Source organism: Clavelina lepadiformis, chromosome 3, assembly GCF_947623445.1.
Source record: "Clavelina lepadiformis chromosome 3, kaClaLepa1.1, whole genome shotgun sequence".
NCBI lineage: Eukaryota > Metazoa > Chordata > Ascidiacea > Aplousobranchia > Clavelinidae > Clavelina > Clavelina lepadiformis.
This window is the reverse complement of record NC_135242.1, coordinates 9,714,023-9,739,357: the sequence shown is the minus strand read 5'-3', so window position 1 is coordinate 9,739,357 and position 25,335 is coordinate 9,714,023. Positions and strand designations below refer to the sequence as shown.

General features: G+C 34.3%; 3 protein-coding genes across 11 annotated transcripts in view; 1 reads left to right on the top strand and 2 right to left on the bottom strand.

Moving 5' to 3' along the window:
- The window catches only part of LOC143449170 (uncharacterized), a 29,283-nt gene extending 20,228 nt beyond the window's left edge, over nucleotides 1–9,055 (bottom strand). For both annotated transcript variants that reach the window (XM_076949265.1, XM_076949266.1), the window contains exons 1-5: nucleotides 8,887–9,055; nucleotides 5,295–5,415; nucleotides 4,883–5,048; nucleotides 4,459–4,562; nucleotides 2,833–3,064 (exon numbers count right to left, since the gene is read on the bottom strand). In XM_076949265.1, coding sequence (XP_076805380.1) covers nucleotides 2,833–3,064; nucleotides 4,459–4,562; nucleotides 4,883–5,048; nucleotides 5,295–5,415; nucleotides 8,887–9,016 — 753 coding nt within the window. In that variant the 5' untranslated portion in view covers nucleotides 9,017–9,055. The remainder of the gene's footprint in view (nucleotides 1–2,832; nucleotides 3,065–4,458; nucleotides 4,563–4,882; nucleotides 5,049–5,294; nucleotides 5,416–8,886) is intronic.
- Nucleotides 9,056–13,249: 4,194 nt separating this feature from the next.
- Nucleotides 13,250–20,722, top strand: LOC143448920 (uncharacterized). 5 transcript variants are annotated; one of them, XM_076948865.1, is made up of 17 exons: nucleotides 13,250–13,487; nucleotides 14,355–14,460; nucleotides 14,770–14,840; nucleotides 15,905–15,975; nucleotides 16,089–16,162; nucleotides 16,418–16,497; nucleotides 16,849–16,922; nucleotides 17,455–17,599; nucleotides 17,731–17,836; nucleotides 18,136–18,229; nucleotides 18,543–18,703; nucleotides 18,990–19,156; nucleotides 19,222–19,324; nucleotides 19,560–19,644; nucleotides 19,735–19,889; nucleotides 20,107–20,184; nucleotides 20,367–20,722. In XM_076948865.1, the coding sequence occupies exons 1-17, from the start codon at nucleotides 13,296–13,298 to the stop codon at nucleotides 20,393–20,395; spliced, it is 1,791 nt and encodes a 596-aa protein (XP_076804980.1). In that variant the 5' UTR covers nucleotides 13,250–13,295; the 3' UTR covers nucleotides 20,396–20,722. The 5 variants fall into 5 exon arrangements, with proteins under 5 accessions (XP_076804980.1, XP_076804977.1, XP_076804978.1 ...); XM_076948862.1 differs by having other exon boundaries at nucleotides 15,905–15,984; XM_076948863.1 differs by having other exon boundaries at nucleotides 15,905–15,984; nucleotides 16,086–16,162; nucleotides 19,563–19,644.
- On the bottom strand, nucleotides 20,039–24,128 carry LOC143448921 (hsp70-binding protein 1-like). Of its 4 annotated transcripts, none has more exons than XM_076948868.1 (8): nucleotides 22,666–24,125; nucleotides 22,515–22,573; nucleotides 22,137–22,267; nucleotides 21,858–22,066; nucleotides 21,654–21,787; nucleotides 21,071–21,263; nucleotides 20,857–21,003; nucleotides 20,039–20,550 (listed from the first exon to the last, which is right to left on the bottom strand). In XM_076948868.1, exons 2-8 carry the CDS (start codon nucleotides 22,537–22,539, stop codon nucleotides 20,421–20,423), a joined length of 969 nt encoding a protein of 322 aa, XP_076804983.1. In that variant the 5' UTR covers nucleotides 22,540–22,573; nucleotides 22,666–24,125; the 3' UTR covers nucleotides 20,039–20,420. The 4 variants fall into 4 exon arrangements, with proteins under 4 accessions (XP_076804983.1, XP_076804982.1, XP_076804984.1 ...); XM_076948867.1 differs by having other exon boundaries at nucleotides 22,933–24,125; XM_076948869.1 differs by having other exon boundaries at nucleotides 22,223–22,267; nucleotides 22,515–24,128.
- Between the last annotated feature and the right edge of the window lie 1,207 nt (nucleotides 24,129–25,335).

Below are 25,335 nucleotides of genomic sequence, written 5' to 3'. Positions count from 1 at the left end.
TAAGACAAGCTCATGTTCATGGAACGACAGTTCCACCAGCCACAGTTTTTCCTCCACTTTCCAACAATTCTTATCAAAATTCGATATTTGACGGAAGCAGAAAGCGAAAGCAATGCCATATTAATGTGAATTGTCAACACAACAAAACTGCAAAAATGTGTTGTGGATGCTGTAGATTAGTTTGCGGAAAGTGTACAAGTTGTGTGAAAGTTGAATGTGTGGATTGTGCTGAGCGCTGCTAATTTCTTTGTTCTTGTACGCTTTTGAATAGCTGCTTGTGGTCCACGTAACCAGTGGCATGATGAACAATAACCGTTTGTTGTTTTTAGCTTATTTTAAAGTTAATTGTTTTTCATTCAATTGCAATGTTCATGTTAGTTGTAAATGCAACAAAAACTTTGACAAAATTTCTTCTATGCAGCTAAAAAGCAGGTTGAAGGCCTACAAAGCAATTCGGAGATAGGGCCTATGCAATATATTCCAGGACATGGTATTATAATGAATCCTACAGTGCATCAAACTCACACCTACAAAGATTTAAGTCTTTTTTTTTTCTTTACTGGACATATGGTCATTTTTACCGCTCGCGGTAATTCTAGGTAGGTCCACAACGCAGTAATTCTAGTGTTAAATGACGCAGGACAGATCTACTGCATAGTAGAACTTCTTTAACCTTCCATCACACCTTACACTTAGCTCAAGCTTTTTGTCAGGCTGCGCTGACAAACTATCACTGTGTGTTGCAACTTGTAATCAAAGTGCACTACTGCAACAACCTCTCCATCAACTCTGCTAAGCACAATCATGGAGGAACTGATCATTCTTCTGTTGTCGGACTTCGCTTGCAGAATCTACAAACCACATTTACAAGACGCTCTACTTCTCTCTATAGAGCACACCATGCGAGTAAGTGGGCAACCAAGCCTTTGTAGACAAGCGTCGGCCGACAATGAAGCCACCTACAACTCCGTTCAAGATGTAGTTCGTCAAACGATCCTCATCTTAACCTAACTAGGTCACATTTGCTATCAGCGACAACCATTCGATAAACGAACCACACCTCACTCCATCCAAAAACATTTGAATCCTTTTGTTACACCTAAATGATGTTTTACTTCTAACCTTTAATACCTACAGACATTACTACTTGCAGACATTATTAAACATTTTTATCTTGTTGTAGAATTTGCCCGGAAATTTACCACAGAAGACACCCTGCAAAGTATGACTCGGCTACAAACGAATCGCATACTACACCCGAGCTTGATGAGCTGAGGTTTGTCCGCAAAAGATTAATTTTTGCCGATTTCAATGGAGGTGTCTCCCACAAGACATACCAGCAGACACCGGCAGTGCTTAACTTTTCCTTAGTTTACTATAATCTTATAAATAACTTCTCTCTTTAGTGTATTGTAATCTTAAACCTTTTCTTTAGTGTAATGTAATCTGTGTAATTTTTTCTTAGTATAATGTACTTTATAACTTTTTTCTTAGCGTAACGTAATTGTACCATATACTTATTTTCTTGAGTCAGAACCGTAGTTTATTTGTAATTGTACCTTATTTATAATCGTAGCTTAATTGTAACATAATCATAGTTATTTTTCTTACATCTTTCCTTCTTGTAACTATAACTGTTTTGCGTGTAATTTCTGTTTAATTGTCACCTTTTCACTATAAAAGCCTACAAAAATATTAGAAAACCTTTAAAAAACAACAAAAAATATTCTTTCTATTTCTTACTATTATTATTATTTCATTTTGTAATATATTCCCTTTCATTGTAATTGGATCTCCACTTATACCCAAATTTTTCCTTTTTTGGGTTTACTGTCCCGATCACGGAGTAGTGCAGGGATGTCATAAGTCTAGGGATTATGTCATTTGACAGTCCTATTAAATCGAAATCAATTCGAGATATCCTCTTACGCAACATACCTCATGTTCCCACATGTTGCAGGACTTTACCCTGGGTGCAGCAGATGTCCCATTACCCATCATGCCTTGTGCTTTGTGATCAAGACGTTACGTCACCAAAAAATCCCTAACAAACGCAAAGCTTTGAAACTATACACCATTATTGTCCAGTATAGCCCACACGCAACAATAACGATTGTCCCAGTCACATGCGAGTTGAAAATCAGACTAAGGAAAAGAGTAATTCCTCCCAGAAGTTAACGAAACAATGATTAAAGGCATTAGACATGTTGGTTCTTTGAAAGCGCAGAACCGTAACCTATGGACAATCAAACAATTCAGTGTCGTATACCAACTTCAGCCATGGACTTGTTGTAGAAAGTGTATGACCGACTGAAGAGAGCACGTGACGAAAAAAACAATATCACTTTACATTAAAAATATTAGTCACCCATTTACCCAAACATATCATTTTTATTGTGATGCTATGGGGTTCTGCCGTGAGCATACCTTTTTTGAAATGCGGGTGGGGCAAGATAATGTGCTAATTGTCATAATTAGCCCTTATTCCTACAAAATTCTTGTGCAGATTTGATGATATTGTAATGTTACTAGTGTACTATTTCGTGTGTTTACCAACAAACACTGTGCTATATTTTGGCTGTGCTTAGTATAGTATAGTATACAATAATTAATAACAACCAACAATTGTAGTAACCACAGTATTTAGCTGGCACACAGCGATGGTTCAATGCATAAAAATATTGTATGTTGTTAGCTTGTATCTTTGTATGATAAGGCTGTAGTTTTTTGAAATATATCAAATGATCCAATGATAGTATTTCTCAGTTTTGCATTGGTAATGAATAGTACGATTAAGCACAAAATAGCAATAATTATTTTACGGTACTATACCTGACACAAAATTCCTGGTTCTGTGTCTAATGTAGTGAGGCTGCTTCTGCTAACTATAGGTAAGCAAGTGGAGTATCCTATGCTATTGCTACAGTTTTGACGAACTGCATTATACTCAAAAGTCGACATTGTAAGAAAATTTCCATAACCTCTTTGCTGAGAAACGTCAAATTTTCTTGATGGAAAAACCGTATTGGCTGATGCTGCTGAGTATATATGCCTTCCTCCCAATCTATAAGAGAAATTATAATATGACTGTCGTTGCCTAATTAATACAGCAAAATCTGCTTATTGAATTTGCACACTAAAAGTACTTTTGTAAATACAATTACATTAAAGCAAATCCGACGTAACTCAACGATTTACCTTATTTCAAAAAAATAAGTCTTGAGCATTTATTGTGGATGACACGAATATAAGAATTAAATAATTAATGAATAAAAAAATTAAATGATGAATTTCAATCAATTATTATATATTCATCATGTATGTAAAAAGAAAATATAGCACATTTACCATACCAATTTTATATTATACATTAACGATGGCAACTCTAAACTTTAAAAATGCAAACAAATCAATATTTGACTTATCAATAGAGATGGGATAAAACTGAAATTACTTGATCAAGTACTTAGTTATGATTTCATGATATAATTGATGATGTCATTAATCAATGCTAAAAATATATAAAACAGAAGGATTGCCTTTTATATATGAAAATCAATGTAGAATAAAACAATGACAGCATCTTTGACTACTTTGTTCTATGGGCCCATTTTTACCACTGCTGCTGTAGTTCTAAAGGTATGATACATACACGTCTAGTTTGCTGAGACTTGCATTGGCACAAAGCCATAAAATTTTCTCGCCTCTGCAATAAGCAGAGTGAACGATGCACAAAAACCAACACCAAAAATCGTTTTAATAGAATGAACTGCAGGCTCTTGTGCAGGAATTCATATGATGGTACCAGCAAAGATTATTGTAATACAAAACCACTTTCATGACTTTAAAATGTAATTATCCAAAAATTCATTTAAATTAGTTTTCATTGTTTATAATATTTATTATTATTTGTATATTTATAAATTATGCTTTTCATTTCTTAATAAACGCACACAAAAACCCTATATTAGCATTTCAACAGAGGCGAGGAAGAGGCAAACAACCTTAGGGTCGGCAATCTGCACTACAAGCTAATATGCAAAAAGTGAAATAAACCAGGGCCAGTTTGCATGATCTAAAACAGAAATATATTTCTACTCTACAGTTAGGCATTATCAGTGTCGAGTGTGTGGAGAATGACTGATGATATGACTTTGGTTTATTTCACTTTTTACAATTAGTTATATTTTTAATGAACTCTTGAACTTTTTTAATGAATAGCGATGAGCCACCTAGTAACAAAAACGAAAAACCTAAACTAAGCAATTAAAAGCAAAACAGAAGAGCCAAAATTGATTAACACATCATGATTTCTGATCATGTCACTAAAGCTAAAGTAGTTGTGAATATTGATACCGTAACTATGCATGATGATGACTGGGTACCTCGCAATACTCGGTCAAGTATTTAGACACTAATTCAACTCGACAAATTCATACCAATCACCAAACCATTTACCTTGAAACATTCATAGTAGATATCTTTCCAGAATTCATATGCAAAGTTGATGGTAAAATTGTATCAAGCAGTAATTCTTGCCAATTATCCAGCAACTCAAGTACCTGTATATTACATATATAGGTTACCTATACCAGAATGTTGTACAATGTAAATGTGCACGTATTTATAATATAAGTAATGTTTTTTTAAAGAACATGTCACCCACAAGAAATAACAATGCTAACAATAAAGGATGCTCATCTGATAAGTAATGATTTCCAATGCAAACAATGATCTGTTCATTCATATGACTGTAAATTAAACTAGCATACCTAGTTCAACTTGAAGCATTTACAAAAATCACCAAATATTAAAGCCTTAAGTTACTGGTACTAAATCAGATAAAATATATAAAATACAAAACAAAGAAAACATGGAAAACTTTTTTGTTTCTTTTTGACCCCGCTTCTTCAGCCCAATCTCTGGGTAAAAGATCTTGGTAATCATGCAGTCGGAGATCTCCACCATATTCTACCAACATCTTCACAAGGCTGGTAGAACAAGAGAAAGCAGCAGCATGCATGGGGGTGCTTCCATCATTGCATCGTCTAATTCCAAGGCATAAAAGATTTTTATTTTGAGAAACTTTAGCACACCATACAGCTTCCTTTTTTTCACTCACTTTAAAAACTACGGCATTGTAAAGCATTACGTTCAGCTTTTATTAGGAAATGTACTAGTTTGCTAAATTCCTAAAACCAACAACAATAAGGATAATAAAGAATGGTATTTAAATTACCGCTATGGTTGCAAAGCAATCACTAAAAGCACACAGTGTAGAAAGTAATATCCACCTGTTTGGGTTGGCACCGTGTTCCAGCAAAATAAAAACACATTTATTGTGGCCAGCAAGACAGCTAGTATATAATGCTGTTTGCCCTTTTTTGTTACACACATCAAGGTCCAATCCAGTTTCTATGAAAATTAATTATATTGTTTTAATTCCAAAATGAAAAATACATCCTATCAAAATAGCTTTACGAATGATCATACATGATATCAACAATATATTTTCACTGCCAAATGTTGGCATATTGTAGAAAGAAAGTTAAGTTAATGGAGTGTTTACAAACTTTTTTGTATTCAAAGAAAACTTGGAGGCACCATGGTCCAAAGGTGAGCCAACCGCAACTCATATGCAACATGCACATGAGATTTCTATGACGTCAAATATCAACTAGTAGGGAAGCGCCATAGCAAAATTATTTGATTTCATGTAAACATGAATATCATGTTAGTCAACACTTGTAAGTAAATCATGAATCCATTTGTACCAGCATCAAACTTTAACATATGTTGCTCCATTTGAATTATAACTCAGTGTTTTCCATCCCATGAGCTGCAACCCCAAATGCAAAGTCATGATAACTTGAGTCAGCTACTCAAGCCCATCTTGATTCACTTTTGCCAAAGACTTGGCTTGAGTCTCTTTCTAAGAAACTACATAAATGACTAGACTTGAGTGAATACTTGAAATGATTCGAGGTGGTTCTTTTTTGTATTACATTTCAGCGTTAAGGTTAAACGAATCTCTATTTGTTGGACCAAACACAGTAAAGTATAATTGAAATGAATTTATTTGTCTACGAACGCGTATGGTCCAACCACAAAAAGCTAAATTTACAACAATCCCAAATGTTTCTGGTTGACAGAAATGGTTTTTCTGCTTTTCGTCTTGCTAATTTTGAAAATCAGTTGACTCAACTTTACTCGAGCCTTATTTACCAAATAACTTGACTTGACTCAAAAAAGGTAATATGACTAGACTTTGGTGACTTGGTTACGACTCTGCCCAAATGGGATTACGTGGAAAGATAATTTTTCAGGGTTGTGTATCATATGAAACCTAGCTTTAATGGTGTTTTTTGATCTGTCAATATTTGTAGAAATGTGCCACGCTGTTACCAGAAATGGAATTTGCTTAATTTTCTTTGCGATGCTTATTTGAGTGTGAGAAAAATACCGTCATTGTTTTGTCATCTCAACCTGAATAGATTGCATCCCACAACAATAATAACAGACGACCTTGATTGGCACAATATCCACCGGACAATAACACAACTTAGACCAACAAAGGAATGTCCTTTAATTATTGGCCCATTTGCAATGCCTACGATTGATTTTGCTCCTATTTTCATTAATCTTCTGTCCCAAACAGTGCAATAACGGGAATGTGCTCGTCTCTTTCCCGTGCAATCTGTTCAATTCCTAGCTTTGAATATTTCAAACAGCGATACGACTTCATCATGTAACAAATGTTTAATATAGCTTTTGCGCAACATTGAAATGAAAACAAATTTGTCATATGTTAGAATTAGATGCAACCGAAACAAGGAGTTGACAAAACAAGTCTTTCACACAAAATAGGTCTAAAGGAATGTTAGTATGCTAAATTCATTAACTTAAGAATGTCACTTAAAAGTAAAGTTCTAGAAACTGCAGGTTATGCAAAGAATAAATATGATAACCTAAAAAGCAGCAATCATTTTATTTGCAGGCATTTCGAGTTTTCCTTAACTCTTATCAACAAAAAACGTCATTGTTTGCCGAAAAATTTTCTGTTTTACTCTAATTGGTTCCTTGAAAGTTAAAACATAGAATTTATCTAATACAGATTTAGTTTAATACCAAATAACTAAAATCAAATTTAACACATCCTTTCTTCTAAATCCTTATTGTCTATTATAAACAATGGTCTGTGCGACCTACTTATGGTAATTTTATTCATTTGAAGTGGGAGGTTAGCATTAATTGAAGTGCACAAATTATGCAAAAAGAATAAAAAATGACCTTACATAACAACGAAAAATTTTAAAGACACCAGATAAAATCAACGTGCGTTACAGCCAGCTGTTAGATTCAAGAACAGGTGCAGCTATAAAAGCGATTTATATAAAAGCCATGTTTAGGTAATATTCAACTCATAGTGTTTAGCATACTAGATGCATAGTAGTATTTTATGGTTTCAGCCGATTAATATGCGAATTTACCAGGTTTATACGATGAGCACCTGGTTATTTTAAGGCTAAGCTATAGCCTTGCTCTGAGGACAGTGGCGACCTTGACCAATATAAATACATATCCTAACCTTCCATTCAGGCTAAATATACAATACTTTTATGCTAATATCGGTTAAACACAATAAGTTGTTTTTCATTATGACGTTGTAATTATCGGAACTTGCATAATGCCACAATATATAGAAAATTAGCTAAAGCTTTTAGTTGACATTAAACACGCTAGTAAATATGAAAAATGGCTCGGTCAGTAAGCAGTGTTGCACAGCTGTGTTGTGTGTTGAGTTGTGTTTTGTATAGTGCACCTGTATTAGCGCTAGCAACATATTTCAAGTTAAAATTACATCACTAATCGCGCCTGGTTTGAAAAGTTGCACGACATAATAACTGTTCTTAGTTCAGCAAATCTGCAACATTCAATCGGCCCGAGAACACAACCATCAAGAAATTTTTAGATCTGTCATTGTCTATAGTTAAGAAATAGGTTTGGTTGTTAGTGAAATGATTGCGTATTTCCATACTGGTACATCAAACAAAACATGAGCTTGACATATCGTGGACTAGTTAATTGTTACAAGTAAAAAGGAAATGACAGTACCTAAGTACAGACAATAAAACAATGGGCCTAGCCAAAACCTTCTCAACATTACGCAATGATCAATTATACCTTGGCCATGCTTCCAATGCAGGATTAATAACCAATGTAAGGCCGCTATATCACAGCTAACAAACTTTTTTGTTCTTATCTATCTAATTGCAGTTCAATAAGCACAGCTTAAGAGTTTATAAGTGAATAATGTTCAAACAATAAACAAGAAAAAGGTAACACTTTGATTCATACACATATATGCATGTGTTGTTCATTCTTGCAGAAAGGCGAAAAACGTAAGTGGGCTTATTCGTAACCAAGGATTTTCGAATCCCAGCATTCGTTAAACCATGCAATTTATATTAAAATCCAACTGGATTCGGATACCTTTGTATTCGAAATTCTACTTTAGCCATCACTACTCATAGGTAGAGTTATTGATGATCATTAAATCTGGTTTGAGCAAAGAAATGTAGAATTATGTCAAGCGATTGCTTTTTCCATTGACAGACATTGTATCACAATACACATTAGCGCATAGATATTTTAGTTTTACTGGACTTTCACATATATCACTGAGCCAAAATACAGATTGTGAAATTATTTTGCCCATGACATTTATACTGTATTGACTGCAACGATGGTACACCTGCCAACTTTTCCTTGTGCAATATTGCAACATGTCAGACCCAAACATGTACTTATTAATTGTTTATTAACACAGCTACCCACCAACTTTTTCTCCAGTTTGAATCAAAGTTAAATTGATATGTAACTCACCTGTGGAAAACCACTGGGAAATTTTCTTAGCTTTACCTTCCGATGCATATTTAAAAAGGCTGCGTTTGTACACTTCAGAAGCTTGAACAACTCTTCCCAGGGACACTATATTATCAGATCTAAATGACATTTCAACCTTTGCTAAGCTTCCATTATTATTTCACATGGACTGACTGAAAATGAGATGAAAATAAAGCAAAAATTACTTTAGTAATTACTACTTCACATTACCAACATATATTTTACTGCAGTAGCTTTTTCCAAATTCGGTGACCGCACCAGCCGGTGAAATACACACTGTCTTTATTAAGATAATAATTATTTTCCGACTTAAACTAATTAGAGCTTTAATACATCCGTGGCATAAAATATAGACACCAATTTTTTGGCATCAATCTTCTTGTGCTAAAATGTTTTTTATAGGCTACAGCAGGCTCAGCGAAACTGGCCAGAAATTCCTATACAGTCAAACGCTGGTGACCATGCTCTTTGAAAGGTTGGAAGTAGAGTAGTGACTCGCTTGCCACTACCACTCTAATAGGAACTACAAAAAAATTTCTTTAGATGAAGTCAAGTTTGAAAAACGTGCATTTGAAATTTATCTCGGGTGTGCAGCTGCCACAAAATGCAGATTGATTAACTTGAATTTGAACAAGAAAAAAGGTGCTTTTATAACGCAAGTAACCCAAACTTAGCTAATTTTGTCCTTACCGCTATCATCACTTCTAACCTATTAAACTATCGTAACTAACAAAAACAGAAAAACGATTGCACTGCCTGCATAGCAGCAAAGCTCATTCTAAGCACTTTCAAAATTTCAAAGTTGATTGAAGCGCTTTTCATATAGCTGAGTACAGTAATTCCATAGAAATCTAACAACAACAACAACAACAACTACAACAACAACATCGAAAGACACTGTGTTGTAATTCAGCACAACCTAAAGTTGCTATATGGAATCCAGAAATCGCACAAGACTTGAAGGCGAGACCAATGACTTTCACACTACACGAAAATTATGCAAGACTTTTTAGTTCTTAAAAAGAACGTTTAAGTTAGGTATATTTAAATGTGGATCTGCTCCTGGTCAACAACTGAAGGTCAGTAGGGTAACTTATTTCACCCCATTCGTCTACTTTCCGACCATTCAAATGGTCCAGAGTACGGGAATTGTTTCCCATTCGAATGGCAGGAAGTATGCCTTTCTTACCCTAGAGTAAGATATATGCCTTTGGAATGGGGAGAATTTTACTTCGGCACAAGTATGGTTTATGAACCCCATTCGTCTATTTTTTCCGCCCATTAAAATGGACCTGCTTTCAGCAATGGGGTTTCCCACAAACCATATTTCTGCCGAAGTAAACATCTCCCCATTCCAAATGCATATATCTTACTCTAGGGTAAGAAAGGCATACTTCCTGTCATTCCAATGGAAAAATATTACCGCATTTTCACCCATTTCAATGGGTGGAAAGCAGACGAATCGGGTGCTTATTTAATGACAAACATGTGCTGAAGCTTTCTTTATGCTGAAACGTAACATACGACATAACTTGATGTAGTAATTTCAATCATTATCAATCATTTTATTTTTTGGTCAAAAGCGCAGTACCGATGAAAAATTCAAGCCAGTTGTTATAAGCATGCGCTAATAAAAGGGAAAAAGTGGCATAGGCCATAGACGAAAAGACTTAAACCGTGTTCAAAAAATAATTAATTTAAGTAATGATTGCTTGTAAAAACTAGCACTGCCACTAAACCGATTTCATTTAAGAATATCGACTTTATGAGCAAATTACGTTAATTAAAGTAAATATTGCGTGATTTCAATAACCTTTGTATTGCTGCATTGCGTGTTTTAGATTTGGACACTGTGCAGTAGCCCATTTGGTTAGTGGTTAGCAAAACTAACACTCGTTCAAGTCGGGCTCACGGGTCTCTTATATTTTTTGGACTCCGAATTGCCGGTCTGAATGGGTAGAAGTTGTCAAAATATGAGGTCATAGAAAACAACGATGATGCGTGATTTAGTGCACACTCGCGCATAAGAATTTGTTTAATCACCGTTGAGAATACGTTTGGGGCATCTGACCTAGATGACCGTAAGGTATTTTCTCTGCCCCACACCAGTCAATTATGTTAAAATAATACTATGATACTTTAGAATTTAGATGGTAGAAGAATTTATAAATTAACAAAAGGACAGATGAAGGACCATCAACTACCATCGTACTTGTACTTGGGAAATATGAGATGCGCCGCTAGCTACGACGGTCAAATCCAAACCTGCTCCCCCTGCACGGAACAAGGACATAAGTACAGAAAATGCCCTTATCGATCCAAAGTCAGACACCGACAATCCAGATGTAAAAGAATCTCCAACAAGTACCAGTGAGCAATCGGACATAGACGAGAACAAATTAACACACCCCACCAAATAGAGTCACGAAGCGACAACGAACTCGGCCGAAAAAATACCCGCGGCAGGCGCTTCTCGAACCAGAGCAAAGGAGAAAAGAGCCAAAAATGTTGATAGGAACCCACCAGCAGCTGTGGGTCTACCGCAGGATAATTTAAAGCACGACCCAAACGAGCAATAGTTGGAGTGGAAAGTAAACAGATGGGGAAAAAGGAAGATCATAAGCGAGGAATCCAGCGAGAGCCAGGAAAAACCTGCAACACAGCGACATAACAGCTTTCAGATCCAGCGTGAATTTTCCCATTTTCCACTGGACGAAACTGTGAACATACGATGCGTATGCATTGAATTCCTTACATTTCGAAGAAGTGCTAACGAAAAGGAAGAAACTACTCTAGACTTTGACAAACCCGACTATTGCACAAACTGTAATGCAGCTTACATAAGATGTCACTGGCACCGAGTTCTTGATCCAGTATGTTAAAGACAGATATCGCACACGTAGATTTAATTGCTGCCCTATTACCTACAAACCGAAGAAAACAGAGCTCAACTCACAGTAAATTTTATAAATATTACCAGTTTGTGAACTAAAGACATACAAGTGACAGGCACGTGTTACAGATATCTCGATAGGATACATATTTCCTTAATTTCGAATGTGTCTCAGATGTTATATAACAATTACATTGTTTTCCTTGTTGTTTTAAAATGTGTCTCAGAACGTACATTGAGTCCATTATCGAACTGTTCACGATCCTTTTCTAAGTAATTTTTTTTTCATTTTTAATTAAGCTTGTACTTACACCGCTAAGAGCACTTAATAAACAAAAACATTTTAAAACTATATTATGATACTTTTTAGTTTACTTTAAATGATGAAAAAAAACTATCTCTCTAATAGGTAGTGTATTATCTTAAATTATTGAGTTTGTTTTTTAAGTGCTCAACCACAGGATTTCTATGTATGCTAGATCGCAGCTACTCAAATTGTGACGTCATCTGGTTGTGAACTTGTAATGTATGCTAGACCCAAATTAAATAATTATTAACTGCAGTTTATGGGAACGCTGGGTTTCCATGTTTCTGTGCAACATACCATCCAATGTGCTCAATAAACAACTCCAAATCGTGCCCTCGGTGTTTTTTATAATTTGTTGTTTTTGGTGTAAATATTCATAACTTGTGTGTTTTGTAGTTTACTTTGGTTTAATTTAAATTTAAGTACATTGTGGGTTTGGTGGTCCTGCTAACCTTCCATCGTTGTAGCGCTACCGCAATTTACAGATTGCGCTGATTTTGCTGCTTACTGGCGTACACCAGTGCAGAGGATACTTACATTCCATACTGGTTACCCTGGCCACAGAAACGCCACAGTATCTCGATTCCTGGGATGGTGTTTCTTTGATTTATTTTTTCATCTTAAGGACGGTTTACAGGTGCACAACATGCATTTGTATTAGATACTTTTAACTTACCTAGACATGTCCTCAACTCTGAATATTTTTTTGTGTAAATATAACTTGTTTGTTTTCTGATTTTGCTTTATAGCCTTCAGTTTCGTTTAGTTTTAAAGTGAACCCATTCTGGTTTTAATGGCCGTGCTAACCTTTTATCGTTGCATCACTGTAATTAAACTAGCTTACACATTGCACGTTTTAAGATCCTATGGCTTTGCCACTTTTTCCCAATCATTGATTGTTTGGAAGTAGGCCCTATAACTTTATTTATTATTTTACTGGTCTAGAACGAGGTTAGCGTCAGACCCTTTGCACCCCACATTGCCACAGTATCGTGAAAAAATAAATAATTACGACATAGTTTATAGCCTAAAGGTTAGCAAACCATCTTTTTTGCTCCCCACAGTCAATGGTGAAAAATAACCAATACGATTCATACACCACCACATCTAGTAGGCTACTAACTAAATATTGGTATATTGGTACTAACGTCTTATGAACTATTTCTCCAGTAAGAAATATATGTAAAAATGAAACCTGTTGCAACGACTAGTAGTTTGATGTTTTCAGCATTTTATCAAATGCAGCAAAATGGACAGTACTGTGATGTCGAATTTTTGACAGCTTCGGGTGAAACTTTTCCAGCTCATGCTTGTATTGTAGCTGCTGCATCAAAAAAGTTCAAGTCTATGTTGGAAGCTGCAATAAATACTCCTGAAAAGGTAGGCTAGATTTTGTTTATAATGTCAGCTAACTTCAGCAATTGTTACAACTTCCTTTATATATAGTGACATTTAGTGTACACGTTGTACGCTTTCAATTCAGGTACAATCATGGGAAAATTCCTAAATTGTTTTTAGATATAGGTTAGACATAAATTTCATCATGATGGAAAGTTAAATCTTGTGCATCACAGCATGGTACAAAAGTTTATGGGGCCTGTAAATGATAATTACATACAATGTAGTAGACCTTCCTTACCTTGCATATGGCAAATGTACCGGTAATATATGCATAATATAGTGTAGAAAAAATAATTAATCATATATCTCGATTTAAAGAGCTTATGTGAATGGTCATAGAATGTTTGTCTTAATGTTAGACAGATCCATGATATGCAACAAATAAATTCTCCAGTCTCTTTGGGATACAATACTGCCAAATAAAATAAGTCATTTAAAATTACAAATGGATCCAGTTGATCAAAACAAAATAATTTCTTAATAGCGCAATTGTTATCATGCTGAGATTTTATTTGCTAAATGCGAGTGAATATCTACTGCAATGAGCCAACGACATTTGATGGAGGAGGATATAACTTGAAACGGGACAGATTATAATTTTGTTGGCTATTGCCTAACCCCAGTGCACCATACTAGGGATGGCAAATCGGTCCCACATGCTTTCTCTTTAAAACCCATTTTAATGGAGAGAAGTGGGCGTACAGCACCAGCGCTAAAAAATATGCTTTTATTACTTCACTCAAGTTTTATTTATTATGACGATTAAAATATTTCTCTTTTAAACTGTGCAATGGTTTTGCAAAATTTCTGTATTCACTAAGATGCTCCATGTAATTTTTCTTGAAGGTCAAACAAATTTTTCTACCAAAGAGTGTTGAAGGCTCTGCATTCAAGCTGCTTTTATCTTTGATATATAACTGCAAATTTATGCTTCCGAAGAAATCAACTTTGAGTAAGTGTTATTGCTTTTTATACTCCACATACTGTACTGTAATTGTACAAATATTCAACAAAATAAATAAGTTAATATCTATTTTTTTGCCGAAATTTTTTAGTGTTTAATTTAATGTAAGATTGTTGGCCTAAATTTGAAATTGATATTTTTAAAGTTTATTTCAATTTTTAAGAGAAAAATGGTGTTATATTATATAACTAACCTTTGTTTTGCAGTAAATTAAACTTCTCTATCATTAACTGGAACAAAACTGTGTTAAATCTTAAAAGTTGATTTTATCAGTCATACCTTATTTCATTTTGTCAGGTCAAAATGTATCACCAACCACAAAAATGACAGGAAAAGAAACCAAACTTGCTAAATTTTTAGGCATTAATGTAAGTAATTATACAGGTAGTCAATATGACAGTGCTCTGTGCTAATGACAGAAAGTTTATCATTATGTGCTTTTGCCTTTCTGCTAAAGTTATCACTAAAAAGTACAAACTAGTTGAGCAACGGCATACATACATGTTGTTCCAACTTGCCCTTGCCCACCTTGTTTTTGCTACTCGTTGTATTCTCGCTAATACCACTGTATTTTTTTTTATTAATTTTTCATCTGCTTAAGTGATACTGTATCTATCTAAACCAGGGGTTCCCAACCTTTTTATGTTCTCGTACCACTTAGCCACCACGGATTGTCAACACGTACAACTATTTTTAATTTACATTATTTTTACTATTTAAAATCAGTAGTTGTGGAACAGCGTGGGAAGCTAGCGTTGGGTATGAAGAAGCAACCAACAACAACCAACCAACATCAGAATAAACGCAATTTTGCATTTGCACAGACCACATTGCACACGTAATAGTTTCGTTACAGACACCATTCACATTGCACACATAATAGTTTCGTCACAGACACCATTAAGTTCGCACAGCAGCATTGTATTAATAACAATGACAGCAGGGAGCAAGATCGACAAAAGTAGCTTACTGAGTGCAGAGAATTTAGTACGGAAAGAAATAAAAGTGTTGTTCGCATATTTTAGCAACTCAAAATTAAATTGTTATACTAATATAGCCTATATCGCATGCAACGGAGAGCTGCTCGCGTACCACCTGAAAAGCCCCGCGTACCACTAGTGGTACGCGTACCACCGGTTGGGAACCCCTGATCTAAACTCTAAATGCATAAATGTTATCTTTTTTTGGGTATGTGCTGTGTGCAATATATAAAAATCTGCTTGTTTCCAGTGTGTCGTTCATGTTAAAACAAGAGAGTTATTGAAAATGTGTCCTAAGTATTAATACCTGCAACCATATCAAAACTAGTTAACTTAAATATCTATTGTTTATTTAGTATCTAGTATTTTGTAGAAGTACCTTGTAGGTATATTGTTTAGTTTCGACTTGTATTAAATACAGTTATAATTCTTTCACTCATTTTTAAAACAAGGTATGCGCTGCAATAAAAAGGACCCAAAGAAAAAATCTAGGATTTCAAAACCAGTCCAAGAAACGATTGAAGTATATACAGTATGCTATTATTGCTTGTGAGAAATTACTTAATCAATACTACAAAATAGTTAAGCAAACTTGTCTTGTAATTATTTCAACAAATTATTATTATCCCACAGTAGCGCTGTTCAAAGCAACACAAATGATGAAGCAAAAGACTTAGACGAAGTAACGTCTCTCGAAAATAACGATGCAGGTATGATTATGAAAATTTAAGAAAAAAATCTTAATTGTTATAAAGTAGCAACCTAAACTTAACCTAAATCTGTTTTTTAATCTATATCAAATTTTAATTAAACCTAAATAACTAAAATCAATTTTTTTGCATGCCCATTCTCATAACTTAACCGCTTGACTTTAACAACTGCCTGCATGACATCCTGACCTACTTATAGCGAAATAGTCACTTGTGAATAATAGTATGTACCATAAACTAAACCTCTCTTCAAAGATGGAGAAACATTAGAAGCAGTAGGAGATCAGCAGCATTCAACTGATCAGATGGGCACTTACACTACTGTCAATGAAGTTGTAAGAATATTTGTAGAGTAAAGGAATTAGGGAAATTGGTCAATAACTATGCCTAAAGCATTGAAAATACCTATGTAACATTTGTTGTAATCCATATTAATGGATGTTTTTTTGGATTTGACCAATACGTTTCTAAATTTCCATGCCGGAGTCAGACAGAGGGGTTTGCAAATAATAGTTGAACAATGCACTGGAAGAGAAACCAGTTTTCTGTCGGATAGTGGGGAATCTATTTTTTTTTGTTCTGACTGCACTGTTATTTTAGAGTTTTTTTATGGAAAAATTTCACATTATAAACAAAATAATACCAGTACTATATTTTATAGCTTGTTTGATAACTGTATGTTTTAGGGTGTTGATGCATGTAAGAAGGCATTTCTCAAAAAGTTTGAATGCCATGCATGTGACCAAAGATTTAGATTAAGGTAAATATGCAGGAATACGAATGTGCTTACAGGTTAAAATCCGATTTGACATGATTTAGAGCAGTGGTTCTCAAACTTTTTTAAAAGAAAGTACGCAACAGTCTCCTAACAATTTTTTAAATGCCTCACGGTCCCTTAAAAAATCAACACAAATAAACACAAAACAACACGTTGGTTTTTATGGTATCCTTGTGACGGGTGTACCTGCTTCTTTGCAACCAGTTCGGCTATGTTTGGTTCCATTTTGGACAACGCAACCCTAATATCGTGAATCTCATTAAACCGGTTTCGAGCTTTTGGCTTGATGGCAAGTAGTGCCGTTTTTTTGGAAGGTGCTTCGCGGTCCCAGAAAATTGTCTCGCGGACTCCAGTTTGAGAACCACTGATTTAGAGGTTAGTCTTTAACTGAAAAAATGTAATAATGATGCAAGGAAGTTGTCATTAGCGGTCTGTGTATATCAGTTGGTGATTGTGTAAAAATGGCAATCCCCGATATGCTGGTTTAACACCATATATTCATTGCATTTCATAGGTCAACGTTGCAGAGACATCTAAAAAAGTATCATTATTCCAAGAAAGATAGAGCAGTGAAAAACTCAAAGTTGAAGAATTCGAGCAACCTGAGAAGTACTTGTGAACTGTGCCACAAGACGTTTACAAACAACTATGTGATGCAGGTGGCATAGAAAAGATCTTTTCACAGTTATGAAGTTGTTTTTCATTATGATAAATATTTTGGTTTCGTAACTGCTAATGATTTGTTAGCATTTCAAGTTACAAAAAAGTAATTTGTTAACTACACTTATAGCTCCATTTGAGAACACACACTGGTGAAGAATTATTTACTTGTGATATTTGTGGGAAGAAGTTTCCGTACAAAAGTAGTCTGACTAAACACACGCTTATTCACACAGGTTTGTGCAACTTTATTAGGACTTCTAGCTGCGCACTGATGTTTATATTATTTGCAATTACTGTACTGGTATTTTAATACATAGTGACATTTATTTTTAACAAGGCTACATGTGCTAATTATGAGCAATATTTTCTGGTTAACTGGAATTTTCAACCCAATTGTGTAGCAGTATAATGCTGCCTACTTTCGTTCTAGCATGTTTCAAGCAAAAATTTTATTTTAGGGTCATAGGTGAGTATTTCATTTATTTCTTCACAACATATTTTGCACTCTCTTATAATTTCCTTTACTATTCAGGTGAAAAACCGTTCATCTGTTCCATATGTGGAAAATCTTTTACACAGAAGATCCATGCAAAAGAACATGAATCTCAACATTCAGGCGAAAAACGGTTTTGTAACTTTTTTCAACTTTAGTTTGAATTATATGCTACTGCAAGTCTGCAACATTATTTTCTTGCTGAGAATAATCAAAGATAATCATATTTCTCATATTTGAGTAAGTGAGATAAAATTTTAACTTTCTATGATGTCGAGAAGAAATGCAAGTTAAGATTTTAATTTTGAAATATCAATAAATCAGAGTGTTTATATACAGTACAACACCAGTTTCTCTGTTGAAGACTGAGTTTATTATTAAAAATTAACCATACAGTTATTGCTGAATTTCCGTACTGCACATTCAATTCTACATTTATTTGCTAGCTATGCCTGTCCTGACTGTGATAAACGATTTGCTCACAAAAGTGGTTTGACAAGACATGTGTCTGACATACACCATCGTAATCGGCCATTTATATGTGAAACCTGTGGAAGGTGTTTTCCTCGTAAAACGAAACTAATGGAACATACCAGGATACACACGGGTATGAGGTTGTGCACAATAATACTTCAGAACTTCAATGTAATTCATTTTCAATGGTCACTATAATTCTAAACATGTTTAGTTCCGAAGCAGTATTTCCAATTGGGGTAAATGCAGATGCCACAAAATCTATTTGATACATTTGAATTTAAAGAAACTATTTCAAGTTCTGGATACCTACATGTACAATATTTCAAGCGTTTTGAAATCACTTTTTATGTGTGTTGTTAAATATCAGGGCATTGTGTGAAAAAATAAAACTCTTGGATGGCAATGATTCATTACAGGTGAAAAGCCATATATCTGCAGTATATGTGGTGTTGCATACAAGGCAAATAGAAGTCTGAAATTTCACAAAAAAGCCTGTCATGGTATCATTGTTCCTGATTATGAAATTGGCATCTCTACCAGGTTTCATTCTAAGCTGGGTTCTCAAAGTATTTGTGGTGGAGAAGTAAGTGAAGCTTACACGCAATATTAGTTTGCTATGACATTTTTATGGATACTTTTTTATTACAGTCTGAAAACTATGTAGTTGTATCCAACTCATGTAATGAAAATGTACAAACTACGTCAATGGACACCCTTGCTGCTGTAGCAGAACTAAAGCTACCAAGCACAGGTGAATAGTGGGATTTCAGTGACATACTATAGTTATGTGATTTATTTCAAAAGAAAGCAAAATTTTGACGTAATTAGAGTAAAAACCAACACTGTTTGCATTATGTATATTATGTGTGTATGTAAGTACAGAAGTTAAAAGATAAATAAATGTCAGTCAACGCTATTTCTCTATCTAACTTTGTTGCTATACTAGAAATTGATTTCAAAGTAACTGTTGTTGTAAATCTTTGTAGCAGAAGCAGAGAAATTGATGTCATTGTCTGCTATTGGATCTAATACAATAGAACCAGTACCAACTTCCAAGATGTCAGCAGAAATGTAGGAAAAATATTGAGCTGTATAATTTAATACTCCAATGCAAATTACATTTACTGTATTAGAGTTGTAATGGCTTAATTTGTTTTTTAGGTGTTCAATATATAACCAAAGTATTTCACTACCCAGTAAGCATGTACTGCATTTGGGAAACGCTTCTCAAACCCAAGGGGGAGATATGGGATATTCCACAATACCCATGATATCCCAAATGACAAATCCATATGAAACCTCACACATGTCCAAAGGTATGTTAGAAGCAGGCTTGATGTAATCGAATACTGTATTAATGGTAGGTTAATTGATAGTGCACACTGCGAACAGTGATTTTGGTAAAAGTGAAATCTAAAAATAATCCCCTGGTGTTGGTATTAATACAATATAATGATGAGTTACAAAAGTTAGAAGTGTGTTTATTGTTTAATTGATGTCAGTATACTGATCATTGAATGGCAATGATTTCAGGAATACTGTTGAACCAATTTGTACCTCAGCCACAACAATCACTTCCAATGCTGGTTCTACAGCCAAGAAATAATTGTGGTGAATATTTACTGTTGCAATATTAACCAAAATAAATAGCAGTAACATAAAAATGATTGGTTACAAGTTTGGAGAGCAGGTGTGTCGTTCTTCTGCATATTGTTATATAGACTAAATGAATTAACAAATTTTTTCATGATGGAACAACCCATGCTTATAACAGAACATGTATTTCTTTGTAGGTGTTCCAGCAGATTCAAACTCTTGCTAATGGTGAGAAGTCAGGATAAACAGTATCATCTCTCAATATCTTCTTTGTCAAAAAGTAGTAATTTAAATAACTTCATGGACTTGGCCTTAATGTCATCTCTTTCATTTCTAACACTCTCGTCAGCTATGATGCCGAGTTTTTTTTCAAGATTTAAACTAGAAAAAAAAATTCAAATGAATACACACAATCACACAGGAATATTGTGGTTTATTTGTAATCAGACTGTAAGATTATTATTTTTTGTTTGTGTGCTGCTGAAATACAATATTTATAGCATTAAATGTGTTTCCACTAACAATAATAAACGTGCAGTGGTGGTCTGGTGGACATGTTAGTTAGCTTTCATGCAAGACCTATCTTTGCCGGGTGACATTTTCATCTTTTGAGCCCGTACTTAACTACCCAAGTAATTCGGTTTGTTCTTGTTTCTGTCTTACAATTCCGGTTCATAACATAATTACCTTTGATCTTTGCAACTTTTTTGGAAGTCATCATGTTTGGATGCCACAGACAAAAAAATATCCAAGATGAACTCAGTTATGTCAGCATTATCATACCACTTTAGCATTGCTGCCAGTTGGACAACAAACCCCATGTCATGAATAACACTGAAAATCCACAATCATGTAAACATTTGGACCATCTTTAAATTTAAAACTAGTTGATTTTGCTTACTTGTGACATTTCAGGTTTTCTTCACATATACTTCGTAACAAAAATACACATTTCAATTGAAGTTTTTGTAAAGTACTTTGCATTCCTTTAATCAAACAGGAAAATCCGTCGGCATCAACAAACTGCTCCAAAGCAGTTTGGTTTTGACGAACAATACATGAAACTGCATAAACAGCTTTAACAGCAACTGGACCTTAAAAGACAACATCCAATGCATCAGCTAAAGTGGAGACAACTCAATCTGCTTAGAGCACTGGCTTTACAATGAAAAAATACTGTATTGCTTACGTTCACACATAGAAACGAAGATCAAAATATAGCCATACCATTACCAACAAGAAATTAGGTTATGTACAAATTGGATGTTAAACATTAAAAAACTGGCAGCATTACACACAACCTTTGACAGCAATTTAGCTCCAAGAAAATCATATCAATTTATTACCAAACATAGATTAATTAATTATTATTATCATACCATTACAAAGGCAATCAAAGTTTAAAAGCATAAGTAAAAGTTTTACATTAAACTGTACTATACTAAGACTTCAAGCCATAATTAAATGTGAAGTAATACTATTACCTAAGCTGCCAGCGCAATTATCAGATATCCCAATTTTCGGAAGCAATTGATTTAAAATCTTCAATTCCAGAAGTTTGGTTTGACAATATTCATTATTTTGAGCAACAATGGCAATTAAATCTGCAGCCTTAGTCCTATAAAATGAAAAAAGAAGATGTGTAAATGGCTATATAATTTCTACGAAAAATAACTGCTTTTACTTACTGTATGGAGTTGTCTGTGTGGTTCAAATATTTGATTACTACTGGAAATCCACCTAATTTGTGAAGGTCACAGGCAAGGTCTATGTCTTCACAAAGATTTGACATTTGTTCAAAGCAGGTTTTAACTGATTCGTAATTTGAAGATCCAGGAACCAGGTCTTCTTCCCAACCTTGTTTCAATTTTTCAATACAGCCTTTGAGAATGTCGACCTGAAAGCCACATGAATTAATGTACCACAACAATAATTTAAAAAATTTAACCACTGACCAATATCATTACCAATGTAGGACTTGAAGCTATATCATTTAAAGTATTTTGAAGCCACTGTCTATCTGATTCACTGGAAACATCATTGGCACTATCACCTGCATCTGCTCTTGCCCCAGCTTCCAATGCACAACGTAAAATTTCTACATAGAGAAATGTTTCTTTTCCAAAAGGTATTATAAAAAATAGTATTGATATATCAACAATTTGTATTGTATATATATGTAATGCAACTGACAACTATTCTTCAAACAGGGTCTGCTAAATTAAAATCAATATTTAACTGAAGTACTTTAAAAGAGAAAAGACAGTGATTTAACTTGTAGGTTTAAGCCTAGGTGAAGCAACTAAGAGTTCTTAAAAGTCAAACCATACCAAATATTAACTCACGTTGTGGTACGCTTGATTTGCTCATTTATCAGACTTTAGTAATGCCCCAAATACTTCACCTGTCAAACAGATATTTTGCAAATAAACAGTTTTTTGTAATCAAAAATATCAATACGATACATAGCATTAGTTCTAAGATTATACAAATTGCCTTTCATATTATGTAGTGAGTTGAGGTCTCTAGTTCAATGCGCTCCAGGCATTTTAGGCAGGGTGAAAAAATGTGGGGATCAATGATCAATCTCAGATTCAGTTTTTAAAAAAATTTGAGCCTCCCCTAAATAGGCCATTGACTAGCTCTGATTTTTTCCATGTTTGTTCAGTGTTCATACCAAAACCCAATGTCAAATAGGTAGTATAGCAGTTAAAAAAGGCAATCTTATAGAATAATAAATTATTATTAACAATTAGCTTATACACTGTAAGGTTGCTTTGGTTTCCTGGTGTATGACTTGAATTAATTGTTCAGGGTGTTCTATTCCAGTGGTACCATATAACTCACACTGGCAAAAATTCATTAATATTTAAGGCAACAACTAGGTTACTAGAAAACATTAATAAATAAGCCATTGAAAGGTCCTTTTTGTTGTCATGTTTGGAAAATGTTGCATAAGCTATCCTGGCCTAACAAGAAACTGAGAAAGATAGCTATGAACACATGATTTTTTCCGGTAAAATAGTGGCAGCTAACAATTTAGGATACTATAGGGTTGCCATGCGTCAGGGAGAAAAGCTAAAATATACTTAAAAGTCCGTGATTTTTTTAAATTGTATTTCATTTCTAGTTTTTCTTGGTTGCCACCTTTTTTCAAACTTTTTCTAGGTCGCCAAAATTCTAAGCTCGTCAAAACTGTCTACAACTCGTTTATGATGTAAGTTGTTTACTACTTTTTAAGATAAGATTTTTAAGAAAGACATAAGATGACCATTCAGAGAATGAAAGGAATTTTAACACTTTAGTACAAAGCATGTCTTATTGAGAAATTTATATGTTTTTGAAGTCCAACAAGACCTTCTTGATAGAAATCAGATCTTCGGAAAAATACGATTGGTATGAGGGAGAGTACAGTATTATTCATAAACTGTTATATGTTCATTACTTGTAATTACTTTGGAGCGTATTTTGTGCGAATTCTCGTTTTCATAAATGTTACTGTATAGAAGACAACTTGCATTGATGTATTCCAATGCAACATTTGTTTGCTGTTTTTGTAATGTTTCGTGTTTATCCTTCTTTCACAAAAAAGCAATGTCGGCAATGTAGTTTGGTAATATTCTAAAGTTGGTCAATGAAACTGAGGTAAATTTGTCAGGGATTGTGTATTATCAATTATGGTAACCCTAGGATAATAAATATACTTAAAGTGCTGAACACTTGGCTGTGCTTGATTTAATGAATTGTTTTATTGTACTTGTCATGCAAATAAGTAAAATTACAAATTAGTTATTATCCCCCAGTAACATTATTATGGTTATCTGCCACCAATTCTACCAATTGGAGAAAACTTGAAATAATTTACTTGGTTAAAGCAGATATTAGTAATAAGTTAGTAATAACTAGGCTAGTAACAATTAGAGACAAGTTCAGCTTAAGCCAAAGAAAAGAAATTTCTACCACAAAATAAACAGAAAATTTGCACATTGCATGCAGTCCGGAGATTAAAACATCCCACAAGTAGATACTGGCAGCATAAATATTTTTTAATATTTAAAAAAATGTTTATTATAATTGGGTAAACTTATTTATTTGCAGAACCCTTTTAATTCAACCTGGTTATAATCAAAGGGTTTAATTTTATTTAAAAAGAACCGCGCTGTTATTTCTTCCTTTAACTTTTAGTTGAAGTTATAGGTGTACAATACAGCCATATCTTTTGAAATAGTTATTTATTTTCTTAAACAATTTGTAGACAAAAAACTTAACTTGATAGTTGAAAAAAATATTGAGTTAACAAGTTCTATGAAAAACTGTGTGGAAAACAATCCGTTTTTGAAATTTTTAGCATGTCAGGTATGGTCAAAAAGTAGATCAAATTGTTTTAATGAAGAAAATATGTATTCCGAAACCACACCCAAAAGTTTCGAACCCATTTTAGATTTGCCTTAACCACACGGTGGAAGCAGAATTCCGCATTGCTCAAGGTTACTGCAGTTGGCTTCACTGAAATTTTGCCTTGACTCCAAGACTCAAATCACCAATCAATCAATTTTCTAAGCTTTTAAAACAGTGAAACGAGGCTGGACCGTTAGAACACAGAAGCACTATCCTGCAGACCTCCATCTTTCAGCAAAATCTATTTATGCTGCTCATTGTGAGCTTGTTGCATGTTTTAAGATTTTGTTTTTGTTTAGCCTTTTTGAAGCGTTTTCTTTTACTTTACCGGTATATACAAGTGTACTGTAATCAACTTAATAAGACTACAGCTTATATCTGTATAATAGGTTAGCCTGATACCAAAGTACAAACAGGAGTAGCACTCAGCAATTCGGTTCCTAGTGTAAAGTGTAGCTCAGGCACACATGAGCCTAACCAATGGCGATGTGGACGCCAGACTTCCAGCCCTATAGGTAACAGAGTACATTCCATGCGATGCGTATGCCAAAGGTCAGTTTGATATAAGTTGTTCTCTTTTTTTTTGGAAAATTGGTGCTAGGCCTACAACATTTTTTAAAGACGAATATGACCACTCAATCGAAGCAAAGTATGTTTGCATTAACGCTTATAAGAACGTACCTTGTTAACAATTGAAAACGCTTGGGGCTATTGAAATATTTTCATGCGGACCCCCGACACAACAAAGGTAAATGACCCTACCTACGG